Raw genomic sequence first — 17,892 nt, 5'->3', positions numbered from 1 at the left:
AAGGAGTTGCTGCAGCTGTGTCCAATAAGCTGACCCCAATGATAATTGAGGTAACACCGGTCAACGAGCGTATTATGAGACTAAGGATTCGTCACTCCTTAGGTGTCATTTCCCTGGTCTCTGTTTATGCTCCGACTGAGGCGAGTGATCTCACCGTGAAGGATGCATTCTATGCCACACTCGAGTCTGTGGTTGATCAGTGCCCCAGACGAGATACACTTCTAGTCTTGGGGGATTTCAATGCATCGACTGGAACTGATAGGGATGATTATGAGGTGTGTGTTGGTCCCCATGGGTCAGGAACTATGAACCACAATAGCACTACGTTCCTTGACTTTGCAAGAAGTCATGGACTTAGGGTGGCTGGTTCATGGTTTCGGCGCCCACAAGCTCATCGCTGGACTTGGTATTCCAACGCTGGCGGTGTGGCAAAGAAGATTGAACATGTCCTCGTTGATGGTCGCTGGAGGATGATCCAGAACTGCAGGATCTACCGGAGTGCTCAGTTCCTCAATAATGACCACCGGCTTGTTGCAGCAACTCTTAAGTTGCACCTTAAATCCAGGAGGATGGTACCATCCCAGCCAAGGCTGGATGTAGGCAAGCTCAAGGATGAGAGGGTAGCTGAGGAGTTTGCGAACAGGCTGAGTGGAGATTTGCGGGGTCTGGGTGCTTTGGGAGATCCTGAAGAGTTGTGGAGTGCCTTCAAGACCACCGTCCTTGATGTTGCCGGTGGATGTCGTGCAACTCACCTTAGGTCAAAGAAGAATTTTTTCTCTCAAGGGACACTGGATACCATTGACCAGAGTCGCAGGGCCAGGCTGAATAGCGGAGCTGAGCTGTTCAGGGAGCTGAGGCTTAAAACTGTACGTGCACTGAGGGTGGACAAGGAGGCCTATGTGCGAGGAATCTGTGAGAGGTAGAGCATCACCTCTGGTCAAGTGATTCTCGTCCCGCTTACAGGGGAATTCATGCATTGCGTTCATCCAAGCCCATCCCTCAGTGTTCTGCAGTTATAACAGAGAGTGGTAGGCTCTTGACAGAGGAGTCTGAAGTGAAGGCCCACTGGGCTGGTTACTTTGAACAGTTGTACGAGGCTGATCCCCCAGCTGTCGAGTTGGACGTCAGGGGTGTTACAATTCCTGTTGCTGACCCTCCAATCAACTGTGGTCCACCTTCGTTTGTGGAAACACGGGCTGCAGTGAACCGATTGAAATGGGGAAAAGCTTTAGGGATCTGTGGCATCCAGAACTGTGGCATCCTCAACGGCATCTGTGGCATCCTCCCCATGCTGAACTTCTCAAGGCTGGTGGAAATGCTGCACTCGTGTCGTTGCATGCAGTTTTGTGCTCTCCCTGGAACACAGGCATCATCCCAACTGATTGGAAGAGGGGCCTTGTTGTCCCTCTCTGAAAAGGGAAGGGTGATCGCCAAGATTGCAACAACTACTGAGGGGTGACGCTGCTCTCAGTGCTGGGCAAGGTCTTTGTTCGGATAATTCTTGATAGGGTTCGCCACCATCTGCTTGAGCACTGGCATCCAGAGCAGTCACGCTTTACACCAAAGAGGTCAACGATTGACCGTATCCTTGCTCTTTGGGTCCTCAACGAATGCAGACGAGAGTTTCGGCAGGGGTTGATTGCAGGCTATGTTGATCTCTGAAAAGCATTTGATTCAGTAAATCGGGATGCCGTCTGGAGGATTCTTGGTCTTCGTGGCGTGCCACCAAAACTGATTGATCTGATGTCTGAACTCTACTCTGGTACTGAAAGTGCTGTAAAGTGTGGTGGTAGCATCTCTAACTTATTTCCAGTTGTTACTGGAATTTGTCAGGGGTGTGTACTGGCCCTCACACCTTTTAGCACTTGTATGGACTAGATTCTGGGGAGGATGTCGGAGAGATCAAGCTGCGGTGCATCATTTGGGAATGTCAAGATCTCAGACCTTGATTCCGCAGATGATGCCGTCATCTTTGTGGAGACTTTAGATTTCCTTTTGGGGGCCCTTGAGGTGCTGAATGAGGAGTTGGAGCCGTTGAGATTACGAGTTTCCTGGGTCAAAACTAAGATCCAGGCTTTCAATGACATCTTGGATGCTGCACTCCTGTCTGTGCCTGTTTGTGGTGAGGATGTTGAGGTCGTGGAGAGATTCACTTACCTTGGCAGTGATATTCATGTCTCTGCTGGCTGTGAGTCAGAGGTCAATAGACGTCTGGGTCGGGCCTGGGGAGTCATGGATTCACTGGATCATGGGGTGTGGCGCTGCCGGTACCTGTGCGGGACGACCAAAGTCCGAGTCTTCAGGTCCTTGGTACTTCCACTCTTGCTTTACTAATGTGAGACTTGGACTCTGACCAGGGATCTGAGACGTAGGCTTAATTCCTTTGGTACCAGGTCTCTTCGGAGAATCCTTGGCTATTGCTGGTCGGATTTTGTGTCCAACGAGCGGTTGCTGAGAGAGACTCAAATGAGATTTGTTACCTGCATGGTCCCTGAGCTTCAGCTGCGGCTGTTTGGAGATGTGGCTCGTTTTACTGATGCTGATCCTGTTCACCAGATTCTCTCAGCGAGGGAGTCTCGTGAGTGGAGAAGGCCAATGGGCCGACCACATGCCTTGTGGTTTCAGCAGGTTGATCGGCATCTCAAGGAGATGGGAATGGGACAGGCATCTGCCTGGGGGATGACCAGACGGAGGCCCCTGGAGTACTGGCGGAAAGTGGACGCAGCGACGTGCTACTCTTGCACATGCTCCCATATCTGACCTGACCTTAGTTGTTGACCTTGGGCCTATGTTTACATTTTGGTCTATGTTGACCTCACAATAATTGGCTGGTTGAATTCAGTGACCTGAAATATAAATCCTCTTCAAATTTCAAGTCAATCGGATGAAAATTGGGGATTTTAGAAATCTCACCTAAGTTGTTGACCTTTGGCCTATGTTGACCTTTTTGACCTTTTGACCTCAAAACAATGGGCTTCTTTCTTATGCCAAACTGTACCATGTGGTGAGGTTTCGTGAAGATCGGTTGAAAATTGTGACCTGGAGGCGACAAACAGACAGACACATAGATAGACAGAATAACAAAATCGACAAACCGATATACTTGAAAAATCTTCGATTTTGCGAGCAACAAACGAGTGAATTGAATTGATGGGCTGAATTGATGGGCTGAATTAATGGAATGGAGTGCAACATGAAGGGAATGGGTGAACAAATGAATGAAGTTATTAAGGGAATAACACAGGAAATGGGTGCACAAATTGATGAAATAAAGAAAAGAATGAAACACCAAGTGGAGGGCAGATTGGGAGAATTTGAGACGGAATTGGTGACTCAATTTGGAGAAATGTCGAGAAAAATGGGATCAGAATGTAAGCAGAAACGGAAAGAAATGGTAGGGAAGATAAAAGAGGGTAAAATCCAGGCTGTCCAAATAGGGGAACACTGGAAACGAGAAATTGAGTCAACAAATAAAAGAATTGACAAATGAACGAGGAACTGTATGGCTATCGTGCCCGTGTGGATGCCAGGATGCATCAGCAAATAGAAGAGTGGGGTTGTGTTCAGCACCAGGGCAGCGGTTTGGTAAAAGAGGTAAAATATTTTTTTTATCCCGTATAACAGAACAAGAGCGGATGTTGGTTGATAAATGTCCATGGGGGCCACAATTGAGTGGGGAAAGGATGGATGAGATGTTGCAGGAGCGGCTGAATACTTTGGACAATGCCATCGAGGGAAAGGTTGCTCGAATCCAACAGAATCTGTGAGAAGAACGAGGTGAGTCGGTCCGTTAAGCATCTCCAGGACGAAATTAAAGTGACCCGGAAGGCCCTCACCGTGAGCCACATTTTGGCACCAAAGGCTCCAAAATCGAAGACCCAGCTGGGAGGGTATTTTGGCCCTGGGCTGGATTCGGACATGGAGGAGTCGGGGAGAAGAGCCTTGGGAAAAAACATCCCCCATTGTTTTTGTGTTTTTCCAGTCCTCACACTGCCTTACCTTCCCCCACCGGGGAGTTGAAAGGCTTTCCTGACACAATTTGAATGCTTGTCTCAGCTCAATGGTTGGGGGGAGTTAGGAACTCCCCTTCTTCATCTATCTATCAAGTATTCTATCCAGTCCTTTATCCAGTCATCTATCCAGTAATCATCCAGTATCCTGTTCCCCACCATTCTTCATCTCCACATTTCATGCTTCCCTAAGTAACGCTTAACTCTTTCACCTCTCGCATGCAACATCACCTGCTCATCCTTTCATCTCCTTCGTTGTTTGACTCCCATCTCCCGTAGAAAACCTTCATTCATCGTCATCAAGTCATTATTGTAAACCATAAATATCATCTACCATGAGCAGACTCTGGATATCTTTTTGGGGGCGTTCAAGGTGATGAATGAGGAGTCGGAGCCACTGAGATTTCGGTTTTTCTGGGTCAAAACTAAGATCCAGGCTTTCAATGAGATCTTCGATGCTGCTGTCTCGTCTGTACCTGTTTGTGGTGAGGATGTTGAGGTCATGAAGAGATTCACTTACCTTGGCAGTGATATTCATGTCTCTGCTGGCTGTGATCCAGAGGTGAATAGACGTCTTTTTCGGGCCTGGGGAGTCATTGATTCACTGGATCATGGGGTGTGGCACTGTCGGTACCTGTACAAGAGGCCGAAAGTCCAATAATTCAGGTGCTTGGTGCTTCCAGTCTTGCTCTATGGATGCGAGACTTGGACTCTGACCAAGGATCTGAGATGGCGACTTAATTACCTTGGTACCAGGTCTCTTTGGTGAATCCTTGGCCTATCGCTGGTCCGACTTTGTGTCCAACGAGTGGTTGCTGAAAGAGACTCAAATGAGATTTCTGACTTCCATAGTCAGTGAGCATCAGCTGCGGCTGTATGGACATGTGGTTCATTTTCCTGACACTGATACTGCTCACCAGATTCTCCCAGTGAGGGAGCCTCGTGAGTGGAGGAGGCCAATGGGCCGACCACGTGCCTCGTGGTTGCAGTTGGTTGTTTAACATCTCAAGGAGACAGGGATGGGCCAGGCATCTGCATGGGAGATGGCCAGACGGAGGCTCCTGGAGTACCAGTGAAAAGTGGTCACAGTGACGCGCTGCTACGGCGCAAGCTCCCATACCTGACCTGACTTGACCTGACTGGGGTTGGTATCCATACGGCATCTTGCTCCAGTGAGTCCAGTGGTTACTAATGATGTCTCAGTCATGTTACACCAGACACTGCTGGGATAATTAATGAGAAGCCGAGGAAGAGGAAGAAACCACTAAAATACAACAGGTGTACAAGAAATAACCTTTTATAAACAACCATCCATGAAACAAATGAGCAAACAAAAAATGAAATGACAAACCAGCTTTTCAACACTCTCTTTCATTTCAAAAGTAATACACCATTATATCAAATTCAACGGAAAGGTCATATTCGGTACAGTTTGATGCACTTTTTGGGACTGCATGGGCAATCAAAATACCTTTTTCAATTCAAAATGCTGGCTGTGCTTGGCATTTCCAAATGCTATGTTTAGTTATTTCATGCTTCAAAAAAAAAGAAACACCAGCTAATCTACGCTTTGTACAGACTTGAACGGTATAAATGTCGTGGTACTTGCACATTTTTGTCGTTACAAAGACCTTAACCATCTTCATTGTGAATTGGTGTGCGTGTGTGTGTGTGTGTGTGTGTGTGTGTGTGTGTGTGTGTGTGTGTGTGTGTGTGTGTGTGTGTGTGTGTGTGTGTGTGTGTGTGTGTGTGTGTGTGTGTGTGTGTGTGTGATTTTAGATTGTGCATTTGGTGTAGGTTTTTAATCCTTTGAAATGGGAATGGGTAACAAATAAAAGAGTAGATACAATATGAGAGTGGATCAGTAAGTTTGCAGCAGAACACATTCTGATTCTGATATACCATACTCTGTTAAAGAACGTCAGTACTACCGAAGCAGCTTCCTGAGCAAGGGTTGTACTGGGTAGTGTGTCTTTGCCTTCCCAGTAGTAGTTAGGACAGGGATTTGGAATTTGTTCAGAGGCCCCTGCCATCACTCGCCCATTCTTCACGAAGGACACCGTGGGATATTAAACGTCCACCAACTAATGCCGGCAAATGGGACCTCCGTTGAACGTCCATCCGAGGGATGGCACACACATTGATGAATCACCCTGCCCATGAAACACCAGGATTACAGTTTATAGCTGGGTCAGGATTCAAACCCAGGCTAGACATCTTCGAGGCGAGAGTGCGTAACTCCAGGCCATCTTGCCGGCAGAGCAGAAATCAGGGCCGTCTTTTTGTTAAAAAGGTTAAAAATGCTCCCAAAGTGCTTGTGAGGAATGACGCTTCATTAATGCTCGTAACTGATGTAGTAGTCGTGGACTTTTTTATCACTCCCTTTGTAATTTCCCCCAATGAATCCAAATACAAACTTACTACCGAAGGAAGCGAGCGAGACTCTGCTCGAGGTGAAAAAATATGGAGAAAAAAAAAGTTAAGCACAGGCTGCGTTTTTCTGCAAAATAGCAAGAACTGAGAAAATATTCAGAAACCGTTATGTTTATCAAAAATAATACCATATTTTGGTAAATTATGCGTGTTCAACAAAGGACTCGGGACAAATCTGAAGGTTTTGTTGCTTCTTTTTGAAACCACAAAATGAGGACGTCCATCTCTGTGATGGCAATTTTCCATCAAAAAAGGAGATGACTTTAGAATGGAGCCACGAGCAACACATCTTGAGATGCGGGACTAAAGGCCACTCAGAAATGACATCCAATGGTGTCAGGATGGGAAAAATATCAAAAGGTCAATAATATGTGGAAGCACCATTAGAACAAATGACTGGTGCAACCGTCCCACTCATCCCCTGAAGAAGCCACTGCAGAGCATCCAAAAGGAGCTGTTATCATTCCTGATGCAAAACACCCTCAAACTCTGCCAGAGTCTACACATGAGGGTTCATTTTCTTCAACCTATGCCCAAGATTATTCCAAACGTGCTCTATTGGATTTAAATCATGACTCCTTGATGTCCAGTTCTGATTGCAAGAAGTTGGTAACTGCACGAGAATGGTGGGGTTTGGCATTGTCATCCATGAATGAAAAAGGGTTGATTGTAAAATGTGAAATAACACCGTGATCAAAAAGATCCCAACAATACTTTTTTACCTGTCAGGTTACCCTGTACAGTGACAATTTCAGGTTTACAATCATCTCAGGCAGCCCCATATCATAACGGATTCACCATGAAATGCCACGGACTCTACAGTGTTCTTGGGTGTGTCGGCTGTGTTAGGCTACCGCCAAACCCGAGTGATACCATCAGTTGCGTTTCAGAGAAAGACTCATCAAACCAATGGATCTTCCTCCAGGATGTGAGATTCCAGTGCTGACGTTCCCGGCACCATACCAAGTGGGTTATTTTGTGTTCTGGAGTGAGAAAAGGGTGCGTCGTCGGTCCGCTGGATTTGTTACCCACAGCACAAAGCCGGTCCCAGACAGTACTCGTGGATAATCTTCGAGGTAGATTCCATTCATACCAAAAACACTGTGCTTGTGGCAAAAGACATATGTCTGACAAGTCTGATCAGAGCTGCATTTTTTTTTTCCTTTTTAAGGTCACCCTGAGTTCTCCAGGTTGAGGCCTGTGTTGAACATCATTGGCTCGTTAATGTTTGCAGACCAATCTGGTGATATCAATCTGATGGAAGCCAAGTTGATGTCCAGTTTCACTCTACAGGGCATCCCGGCATTGTTCGCCTCCACAATTTGCCATCTCTGGGCATCACCGAGTCTTCTCGAGGTCATAGCAACACAGTGCATCCATGGAAGTATGCAATGATATAGTTACCCTCTCCAAACCTTAACCAGGTGAGAGTGGTTTCTCTTGTTGATTGAGGCCTGTGTGCTGTACATGCTGGGCGTGCAAAATTGTCTTAATCAAGTGATGAATGGAAGGCACTGCCCTGTGCATGAAGACTTCTTTCATTTATGTTTGAAAGAAAATTTGAATTTGATTCAATGCATGCTTTGCAAACAGTGCTATTTTAAAAGCAAGCCTAAGATTCATCCAGGTGTATATTTCCTTTCAATGAAAGACACCACTCCCTCTACTGGTATTTCATTCATTTGGCGATTGGGCACTGCCATTTCTTGCCTGAATTCATTTTTGTGACTTGGAAGAGGTTATAAGAATAAAATCTTTCATTCTCCTCCCAATCCTGTTGGATAGATTCATCATCTCTTGCAAGAACATTCTCATTCAGTGAGAGGCTCAAACAGCCATCAGCAAAGAAAGAAAAAGTTGGCTTGCATCCTAATATTTGGAAAGAGCTTATTGGCTGTCAAAAAAAACAAAAAAAAAACATGGAATTTCTGCTCAGGCAACATCTTTCAAAACATCTCCAATACATAAAATGGAGAACTAGTCTTGATTGTGAAGACTAGTGTCGATCTGCGTTGGTGGACAGGTACAACAATGGATGAAACCAACAGGACGTTGATCAAGGTATGCAAACCACCGTGGAAAGCAAGGAGAAGGTGATGTTTCGGTCAATAACCCTTCATCGGAGCATGATGAAGAATTAACGTTTAGCTCCAGTACTCAAGAAGGGTTAACACCCAAAGTCAGCTTCTCCTTGCTTCCCACAGTGGTTGGCCCACCTCAATCAACGTCCTGGTGATTTCATTCATTATCTCTAATATCCTTCCAAAAGGACATACTTACTGTATGTTGAACACTTGAGCATCCTTTGGACAACCATTGAGACAAAAGTTATTGCTTTAAACATGCTTTGGGACATACATGGACCCCAACAATTATCCCAAGATTAACACTATAGGATGGTGCAGTTTACAGAGAGGAAGCACCTCTGTTGACCTTCTCATCTATTAGACGGCTATTCCTTACTGCTATCTTTTGTTCTCACGCTCAATTCATTTTCAGTGTTTTAACCCTATAATCCATAAATTGTAACATTATAATGTCAAGGCACAAGGCTGTAATACTTGGTTAAACATCTGTTATAGTTTCTAAGGCTCTTGGAGAAGCTTATACATACACACACGATTCAAAAAGAGACATCATATTGCAAGGAGGAACCTGAACAAAGAGTGCAGGAATGTTGTTGGGGCTGTTTTGACTCTTCTATCTTGGTGGCTGGCTGAAATGGTTGTCCAGGCACAATATAACGATGTGCTCATTTCCAAGTGTGTATCAGAACCTGATACAGGCCGTTTAATACACTTTAATCTGGTCCTGGGAGCCAAATCGATAAATTCCCTTTGGTATGTTAATTACCTTCGTAATTAGATCAGTAGTTTTAGTTATAGATTTTTTTTTATGATAAAAGCTACAAATTCAGGATATTGAACAAAATTTTCCAAATATATATTTCAAACTAAATGTGAATGGTAATTTACTTTAAAACAACTTGTGATATGGTTTGTTGTTTTTTTTTTTTGACAAATTTTAAGAAATTGCAAATTGAACGTGTATCCAATAAAATGGCATGGCTTCGGTACAATCCCACTGCTGACACCAATTCACAAGGTCATGAGGTGCTCCCAGGTTTATAAAAGTGATAAATTTTATAATAACAATAAAATATATTCAAACTATATCTTCAAGCCAGTTGAGTCATATATATTTGTGGACTGGAAAATTTGGAAATGCTTTTAAAAGTCAGGAAAAATAAATAAATCATTTATCAAAATGTTACGTTCAAAGTTTGTTCAGATTGTATTGCAATCCTGCAATATTATTGATTTAGGTTTACAATGGCTGCACTGCAACCATGTGCATGCAGACAGAATCACAGCCTTTCCTCAAGATCCATCCTCAAAGGCTGAACACTCATTCTGTATCACTTTTCCTTTTTCTTGTCCAGTCCTGTATGCCTGTTGTCCTGATATGGTGAAAGCCCCCACTGCTGCCACTTGTCCTGCAATGTCACCCATTGTTCCATCCTTCAGCAGCGTCCCGTTTTCCTGATCTGAAATCATTTGCTCTGAATTTCCACTTTTCTCTATTTTCTCTTCGTGCTTTCCACTATTCACACCAACTCCTACCCCCCTGACACGAACACGCATTCGTCCCAGTCTTTTGGCTTTCATCTTTGGCAAAGTGTGAAGACCAGAGGATCCTTCATTCCAGTTGCGCACCTCGGGGGCTTTGGAAGAGTATCCATCCACGCCGCTCATCTCTGTATCCACACAAACACAAGCCAACCTCAAAGGAGTATCGGCAACACGTGCGGTGCCCTCTGGAGGAGATTCTGATGCTTGCAAGGACCTCGGATAAGTATTATCCGTGGGAGAGAATGTGAACACCTCACTGTCAGATCCTGTTATCACAACCATAGAACAGGTGGGATGAGTGAAGACAATAAGTAGAAATTACCGTCAGTGCAGTCCATTTCCTGATACATTGCATTTTAGTTATTGTACAACTTAAAATCCTTTATCTCTTTGTTGAGCAAATGCATATGACCAAGATTCAGTGATGAAGTTGGAATGCCATCGGGATACTGGGGACAAATCTATGAATTATACACAGGAATTAACTTGTAAAAAATATTTTAAAAAACGTTCCAACAACTATTTTAAATGTAAAAACTTCTCATAACCTTACAAACCAAATGTTTGTGGCTGATTTATTGGCACAACCATGAGTCTGTAACCGTGCTGCCCTTTATTGTTCATCTCCTCCATGAGCCTAGACCTCGACCGACCCTTGTACAGAACAAAAAGTGAGAATATTTTGGAAGATATAACCAAGAGTATCTATCGACCTCAAAATTTTACGCAATGCCACATTTCATAACAAGGGATTAATTTGAGTAAAACAACACTGGTCGACTTGATTTCTATTCTCATTATGAGAAGACGTAACATTCCCCAAATGTTTCAAGCAAGTGAGTCTTTTTGAGATACAGTTAATATGCAGATTCAAGAGTTCTACACTAATTTAATTTCACCTATACATCGAAAGGATAAATAATGATATGTAATGCCTGCTAGTTAACAGCCAAGCATGATAAGATAAAGAAAAATAGGACCACGTGTCCTGAACCATACCTGGATCAGGACCAACAGTCACTCAACACCCCCCCCCCCTGCGCAGACCCCCATACACCCTAATTATGGTTTTTAAATGCCGTGAACAAACTTTAGTACATCATGGGTGATGAAGGTTGTAGTCAGGTTTCATCAAAATCGTGTGTGTAGTTTTGGAGGAGAGAGCAAATACCTATTTTGGGGTGGGTCAAATCCCCCCTCCCCTATAGACCCTCTTAATGAGCACAGATCTGGATGCGGTCAATACACCTTCGTTAGGTATCAGGTATGAAGCTGCTAGCCAAGTTTGATCAAAATCATGTGTTTGGTTCAAGCGATAATCACTGAAGTGTTTACTGACTCACTGATTAACTTTATGCAGCTTCTTCAGCTGGAAGAGCATGGGAGGAATCGATTTATTTATATAATCCTCACCTCATGGATTAATTGATTATGTGAGACCTAATTTGCTAGTTCCTCCATTCAAAGGTGAGAGATGCGAGATGTGAGTGGGTCTTTGTTTTATATATAAAAAATATATGTATACTAGGGTGTTCCAAAAAAATGAAAGTTTGATTTTTGCTGCTCCCTGATTTTGCCTTTGTTCCAATACCCCATAAGAACTTATAGGTCAAAAATGAACAAAATTCCATGATATTTAGGGGTTCCTCACGTTGGCACAATTATGTCCATTATGGAGAGGGCATTTTGCACTGCAATGTCAAAAGCTCATCTAGGTCTCCTTGGAAAAACTCTTCTTTCATCCTATATGACTGCTGTGGTTTTTGAAAATATCAAACAACCATATTAATTGTGAAGTGTACTGCATTGTGCATATTCGACGGCAAGTTGTCAGTTACAGTTTAGCAAATTTCAACAATATTGTGCCAACTTGAGGAACCCCTAAACTTCCTCCAATCTGCTTCATATTTGGTGTGTATGTTTCTACTGTGAAATGGAACAAAGGCACACTGAGGGAGCATGAATATTCATACTTTATTTTTTACCCCCCTATTATGAAGCACCCTAATGTATACATATATATATATATATATATATATATATATATATATATATATATATATATATATATATATATATATATATATTAGCCTGAAAGTTACTTTACCCCTTATAAATTTCTCGCACTTCCCTCTTCCCTTCCCCTCTGCCCTCGCACCTCGCTCGCTATGGTATGCGGAAGCACTGACCCCTCACCCACTATGAACAATGGAGCACATACAGATACAATGACAAATTAATTATTGTAAGTACTGTACAATAAAACCTGTATATAAAAAGAATTTAAGAACGATGCTTCACTGGGGAGGGGTAAAGTGACTTTCAGGCTACCCTGTATATATATATATATATATATATATATATATATATATATATATATATATATATATATATATATATATATATATATATATATATATATATATATATATATATATATATATATATATATATGTGGGTGGGCACCCACACACACACACACTCTGACTTTTGCTTGATGGTGTAATTATGGATATTTAAAAAAAGTTTAATGCATTTCCACAAATGTTGCCTTTAAAGCCAAACCTGAGGTGGTTTATAAAGCTAAAATACACAATTTTTTGTCTATCTGTCTGTCTGTCTACTTGACCATGATACATTCGGTCGTTACTTATCCAATCTCAACCAAAGTTGACAAGAGGTCTCAGGGTCACATGATAAGGGACAGGAGGACATGATGAAGGTTGTACTAACTTAATTTGCCCCCTCCACAAAGGGGTTTTGCACCTTGGGCAAAATCCATGCTCAGGTGTATATCCGTATTAAGATAGCTAATTGTGGCATTTTTTCAATGCTGCTTCTAAAAAACAAAAGTATTAAACCACCAATGATAACAGCATATTATTAATATTTTTCCAAAACAATATTAATACTCAGAATTTCCTCCCTCCCCAGGAGGTTTATTCCTCCTTGGACAAACGCCGTGTTGGTAATGTGTGTAAATAGCTTTTCATGGCGTATTGTGGGCCATCTTGATCAGAAGTAAAAAAAATATTATTACCTTTTAAAAAAAGTCGCTACTGCTGTTTAACACAAAACTGAAAGGGAGGAAACCCGACATTCTTGAGGCATTATGTGCTTACCGCATCCCTCACAGACTAATGGACCCGAACCTAGATCTACTGTAAAATATGTTCCCCAAAGAGGACAATAACATGACCCTTCCTATCACTCCCGTAGGAAGTGGTTGTCCGAGTGTTAAAAAGGAAGCATTTATTATTTTCAAGGTTAGAGCGGGAGTAATGAAAATGTAAGGGTTTTATTGAACTTACTGCAATGAAGACACCCTTTTGACTTGCTCTTTTCTCACTGTAAGGTGTTAATGACATGCCAGTAAGATCATTAATTCGGTGGAGTATGCAAACAAATTATAAAACAATGCTTCGAGGGAAGCAATGTGTGCACATGCAATCAGTTATAATGAATAGACAGTTCTTTACAAGGCCATTCTGTTGAAACAATTTGCTTCATTTACGGATAATTGGAACTCTAAATGAATTTTGAGAGGACACCTGGAATATTCTTCAGGACAGGAAGCAAAGTTGTTTCTGATAATAAAACCTCTCTTCCCAAAGGCAAATTGTTTTGATGAAATATAAATAGATAATGTACAAAATTAATTGGTATGACATTTTTTTGAGCTTTTTAATGATCAAAAATGGATCAAAATGTTCAAACATTAGAAACCCTTGCGGAAGGCAGACGTTTTAGGACGAGGATTCGTGATACGGCGAGCTGGCCGGTTTTGCTTGCAATTTGAGGCTGAACGCGTATGATGTTTGGGTAGTGAAAAGGGGGTTTTACTTATTTGAGAATCCTTTCCTTTTATTAGAATAAATAACAGGAATGTTTTTGGGAAGGATGACAAAAACAATGGAAGGTTACACCTTCACTCATTTGTTCCTCTTCTCTCACCTAAGGAACCAAATTTCTCAATCTGTTCAATCCTTTTCTTCCCTCGAGGGCTTCAAGACAGGTGTTCACTGCCCTCTCAGGTCACTTCCATCCATACCCATGATACTTTTTTACCCTCATAAGCCCTCCCCAAGCCCACCCCTTCTTTTCTACGTTATTGTGTTTTCTTCCCTCTCCTTCCTACCTCCATTCCATTTTTTTGTTCCATTGCCCTTTCATAACTGGTTTTCCATCCTCTTCTTTCAGCCCTCTTCTTGTTCAGTTAGAGCTTGTATTTCCATACTTTACCAACCCCCCATGCTCATACCGACATGTTGTCCTCCTCAACTCCCCTTGCCGGATCTTCCTCCACCTGTCGTTCCATTGCCCTTTCATAACCGGTTTTCCATCCTCTTCTTGCAGCCCTCTTCTTGTTCAATTTGAGCTTGTATTTCCATACTTTACCAACTCCCCATGCTCACACCGACATGTTGTCCTCCTCAACTCCCCTTGCTCGATCTTCCTCCACCTGTCTCTCTGTTGTGTCCCTTTACTCCACTGGTGGTGTGTTTCTTCACTTTCCATTGTGCTTTTTCTGTTCTGTGCTCTAACTTTCCACAAGCCTCAACTTTGTACACAAAAAAGTGTAGGGGACTGTGCGAAGGACTGTGGAGAGATGATAAATGAGGTTGGAATTAAAAATAGAGAGAGAGAGAGAGAGAGAGAGAGAGAGAGAGAGAGAGAGAGAGAGAGAGAGAGAGAGAGAGAGAGAGAGAGAGAGAGAGAGAGTAAGAGTAGTGGGGTTTGGGGTAAGGGGTAAAAAAGTAAATTCTGCAAATTTTTCACACGCAATAAATGGAGCACCTCAGGAGATAAAATCACGATGCTAAAAACATTTATCTTTCACTTTGATTATAGGAACGTGTCCACCATTTTCTTCTCAAACTTTCAACTTCATTTGTTGCTCTTATCCTGATTGGATGGTGCAAAGGTAGGAAACTTATGTTACAGGTGTCAGGTACAAATGCGATTCCTGACCCGACTATAAACTCGGATTGGTGTTTTCGCAGTCAGGGCGTTGCGTCAGAGAGCGGTTAACCACCCATCGGATGATGGCTGACATCAACAGGACATTGATTGAGGCATGCTGACCACCGTGAGCAAAAAACAGAAGCTGACGTTTCAGGAATTAACCCTTCGTCAGAACAAAATAGTCATGTTCACCCTGCTGTTTTCCTCCGATGAAGGGTTAACGCCCGAAACGTCAGCTTCTCCTTGCTTCTCACAGTGGTTAGCACATCGACATCTTGTTGATTTCATCCATTGTGTACCTGTTTGCCGACGAAGATCGACACTGGCCTTCACCAGCAAGACTAGTTCTTCATTCTACATTCCTCAGATGGAAGTTAAATGCAGCATTCCATCTGCTCGAATTATATGGTGAACACAAAGAGTGCTTGAGTTTGGGGCAGTACCCTGAACAAGTTAAAAAAAAATCCCTGCCTTGACTGACTTCTCGGAAAGCAAAGGCAAAACCACTCAACATCACCCATGCCAAATTATTATTCTTCTTCGTTAATAACTTCAGGTATTTCCACGTTCTTGTGGGGTTGGCCAGGGGGAAACTTGGCTCAAGTCTTTCACGAACCAGCTGGCCAGGCCTGACATTCAACTACGAAGTCAGAGCAGGAATTTGGAATTTGTTCATGGTCTCGAAAATATCTCGTCTACTCTTCGCCAAGGACACAATGGGATCTTTAATGTCCACCAACTGATGTCAGCAGACGGGATGTTCGTTTAACATCCATCCGGGTGATGGTACACACATTGATGAATCATCCTGCCGGCGAAACACTGGGATGACAGTTTATATAGCTGGGTCGGATTCAAACCTAGGCTGGACAGTTCAGAGGAAAGTGTGCTTACCTCTAAGCCCAGGGCCACTGCAAGAGTATTAGATGCCTTCGGTGAACCTTCAGCTTTGCGCCCCCTCCCCCCCCCCCCACTCTCTACCAACACCCTCACCACAATTAACTTGCAAAAATGAATATTGTGCATTGGTATGAATAAGACTTCTGCATTTATAGAGGAGAAGAACCAAGGGTTAATATAGCTCCGAGAGACCCAAAGTAGTTGGGTGAACAGATAGATCAGGTGGAGTGATCGATTAGGTTCGGACAAATTGGGGCGAAGCCGGCTGTCTTGCTTGCTTTCGGGACCCTACCTGCATCACCTACCTGCCGGCCTGTGACGGCCTTGTTCGCCTCTACCACAATCACCTGTCTGCTTGACATGCCATGACCACTAGCCCGTGCGCCATATGTGGTCGAAAAGCCAGCCCTGCCCACAGGACTCCCCAACTTGAGCCTCAGTACTTCCAACATTCGTGTGAATAAAATAAAAATGCTTCCAACATGAGCTATTATTTGACCAGAGGCCCCAAAACTTGCATCCGCAATCTCCTCTACAGATGTCGGTGACGTATACCAGTCAATCTCGACTCTTTGTTTCCCATTGCTTGAAGTCTGCTTGTTCACTGATATAATTTCATGATAAATTCATTCAGTTTTTTGCCACCCCACAAATCTTGCCGCTCTAGGTGACCGCTCAGTTTGTTGTTGAGGTATGACATCCACCTGTTGAGGTATGACATCCACTTGTTGAGGCCATCCACCTCCACTCCAAGCTTGCCAAATTATTATTAATATTATTAGAGCACATATACTGTTATCAAATCTTTGCCTTGTCAAGAACTGTCCCTTTCTATGATCTCTTGATAAAAGTCATATTTCACAATGAAACATTGTTGAAGTTAGTATCAATGTAAGTTAGTGAACTAGATTAGTAAGAAAGGTGGTTCAGGGATTAGAGCAAGTTAATGCGTATTGATTGCGTTAATCGGATCGGAGCGCAGGATCTTTGGACATCAAAGTTGATACTCATGTGATTTATCCAGTTTTTCAAAAATGTAGGTATCGTGTAGAATTATAAAGTGAAATATGTTCACAAAAAAAAAACCAACAACTTACAAAATACCTTTTTAAAAACAGTTAAAAACTACTAAACGGATTGCATGTTATTGGGCATATAAATGTTTGAAAAAGTTAAAATAGGTGCATAATTCACTCAACCAGGTTTCCGAAAGGAATTATAAGATGGAGCATTTAACAATGCAGAGCCATGCCGGGATATTTTTCGAGGTGACTACTTTGACACACTCGGGGTGCTAAACTAAAGTACATCTACGCACACAGGTGTGCACTGTGCACACACACGCGCACCCTCTCCTGTCCCTCCGGGAACTGGTGATGCTGATTACAGGCTATAACGATGAATAATTTTGTGAAACAAAGCTGCGGAAAGGAAATGGTCTAATCATATTTAGTTGGCAATTTTTTTTCACTAAATATGTATTTGGAACACCAGCGAAGAGCCCGTCCTTATGGATGGATTAACCGCCTATTTCTATAATGTCTCTGGTTTTCATAAAGACAATTGGTGTATTTTGGAAAGACTTGTTATACCCATCCCCACCAGGAGTGGCGCCATGCCATACATATTTACATTAAGGGAATTGGGGTCTCTTGAATGTTTTTTTTATTTACTACAAATAACCTTCCCATGCACACTAAGTCACACAAACAAACAAACACACAAACAGACACTTCTCAAATTTTTTTTATACTATGCTAATATGATCAAATTTGTCTCGTATCAACTCGGAGATTAGTTTGATATTGGACTTCCGTTTGAAAACTGCATTTGGAGAAAATAAATCCAGAATATTCAGAGGTGATGGAGATGGAGAGGAAGAAAATTGTAGTCACATGGAACAGTGGGCTTTCAACAACGAAGAAAACACCAAGGGAAGGTGAAAGAGAGCC

The 17,892-nt window shown here is 42.7% G+C and overlaps 1 protein-coding gene across 8 annotated transcripts in view; it reads right to left on the bottom strand.

Moving 5' to 3' along the window:
- Positions 1 to 5,692: 5,692 nt before the first annotated feature.
- LOC147012182 (ras guanyl-releasing protein 3-like) overlaps positions 5,693 to 17,892 on the bottom strand; it is a 213,724-nt gene continuing 201,524 nt past the window's right edge. For 7 of the 8 annotated variants that reach the window (XM_085855974.1, XM_085855973.1, XM_085855975.1 and 4 more), the window contains one exon: positions 5,693 to 10,341. In XM_085855974.1, the coding sequence (XP_085712100.1) occupies positions 9,824 to 10,341 (518 nt within the window). In that variant the 3' untranslated portion in view covers positions 5,693 to 9,823. Of the gene's footprint in view, positions 10,342 to 13,386; positions 13,424 to 17,892 lie in introns of all 8 variants that reach the window. The other variant, XM_085855976.1, reaches the window with a different exon arrangement.

Source organism: Eptatretus burgeri, chromosome 15, assembly GCF_056783735.1.
Source record: "Eptatretus burgeri isolate ZD-2024b chromosome 15, Ebu_testis_v1, whole genome shotgun sequence".
Classification (NCBI taxonomy): domain Eukaryota; kingdom Metazoa; phylum Chordata; class Myxini; order Myxiniformes; family Myxinidae; genus Eptatretus; species Eptatretus burgeri.
Note: the sequence above shows the minus strand (reverse complement) of the source record. Positions and strands in the feature narration are given on the sequence as shown.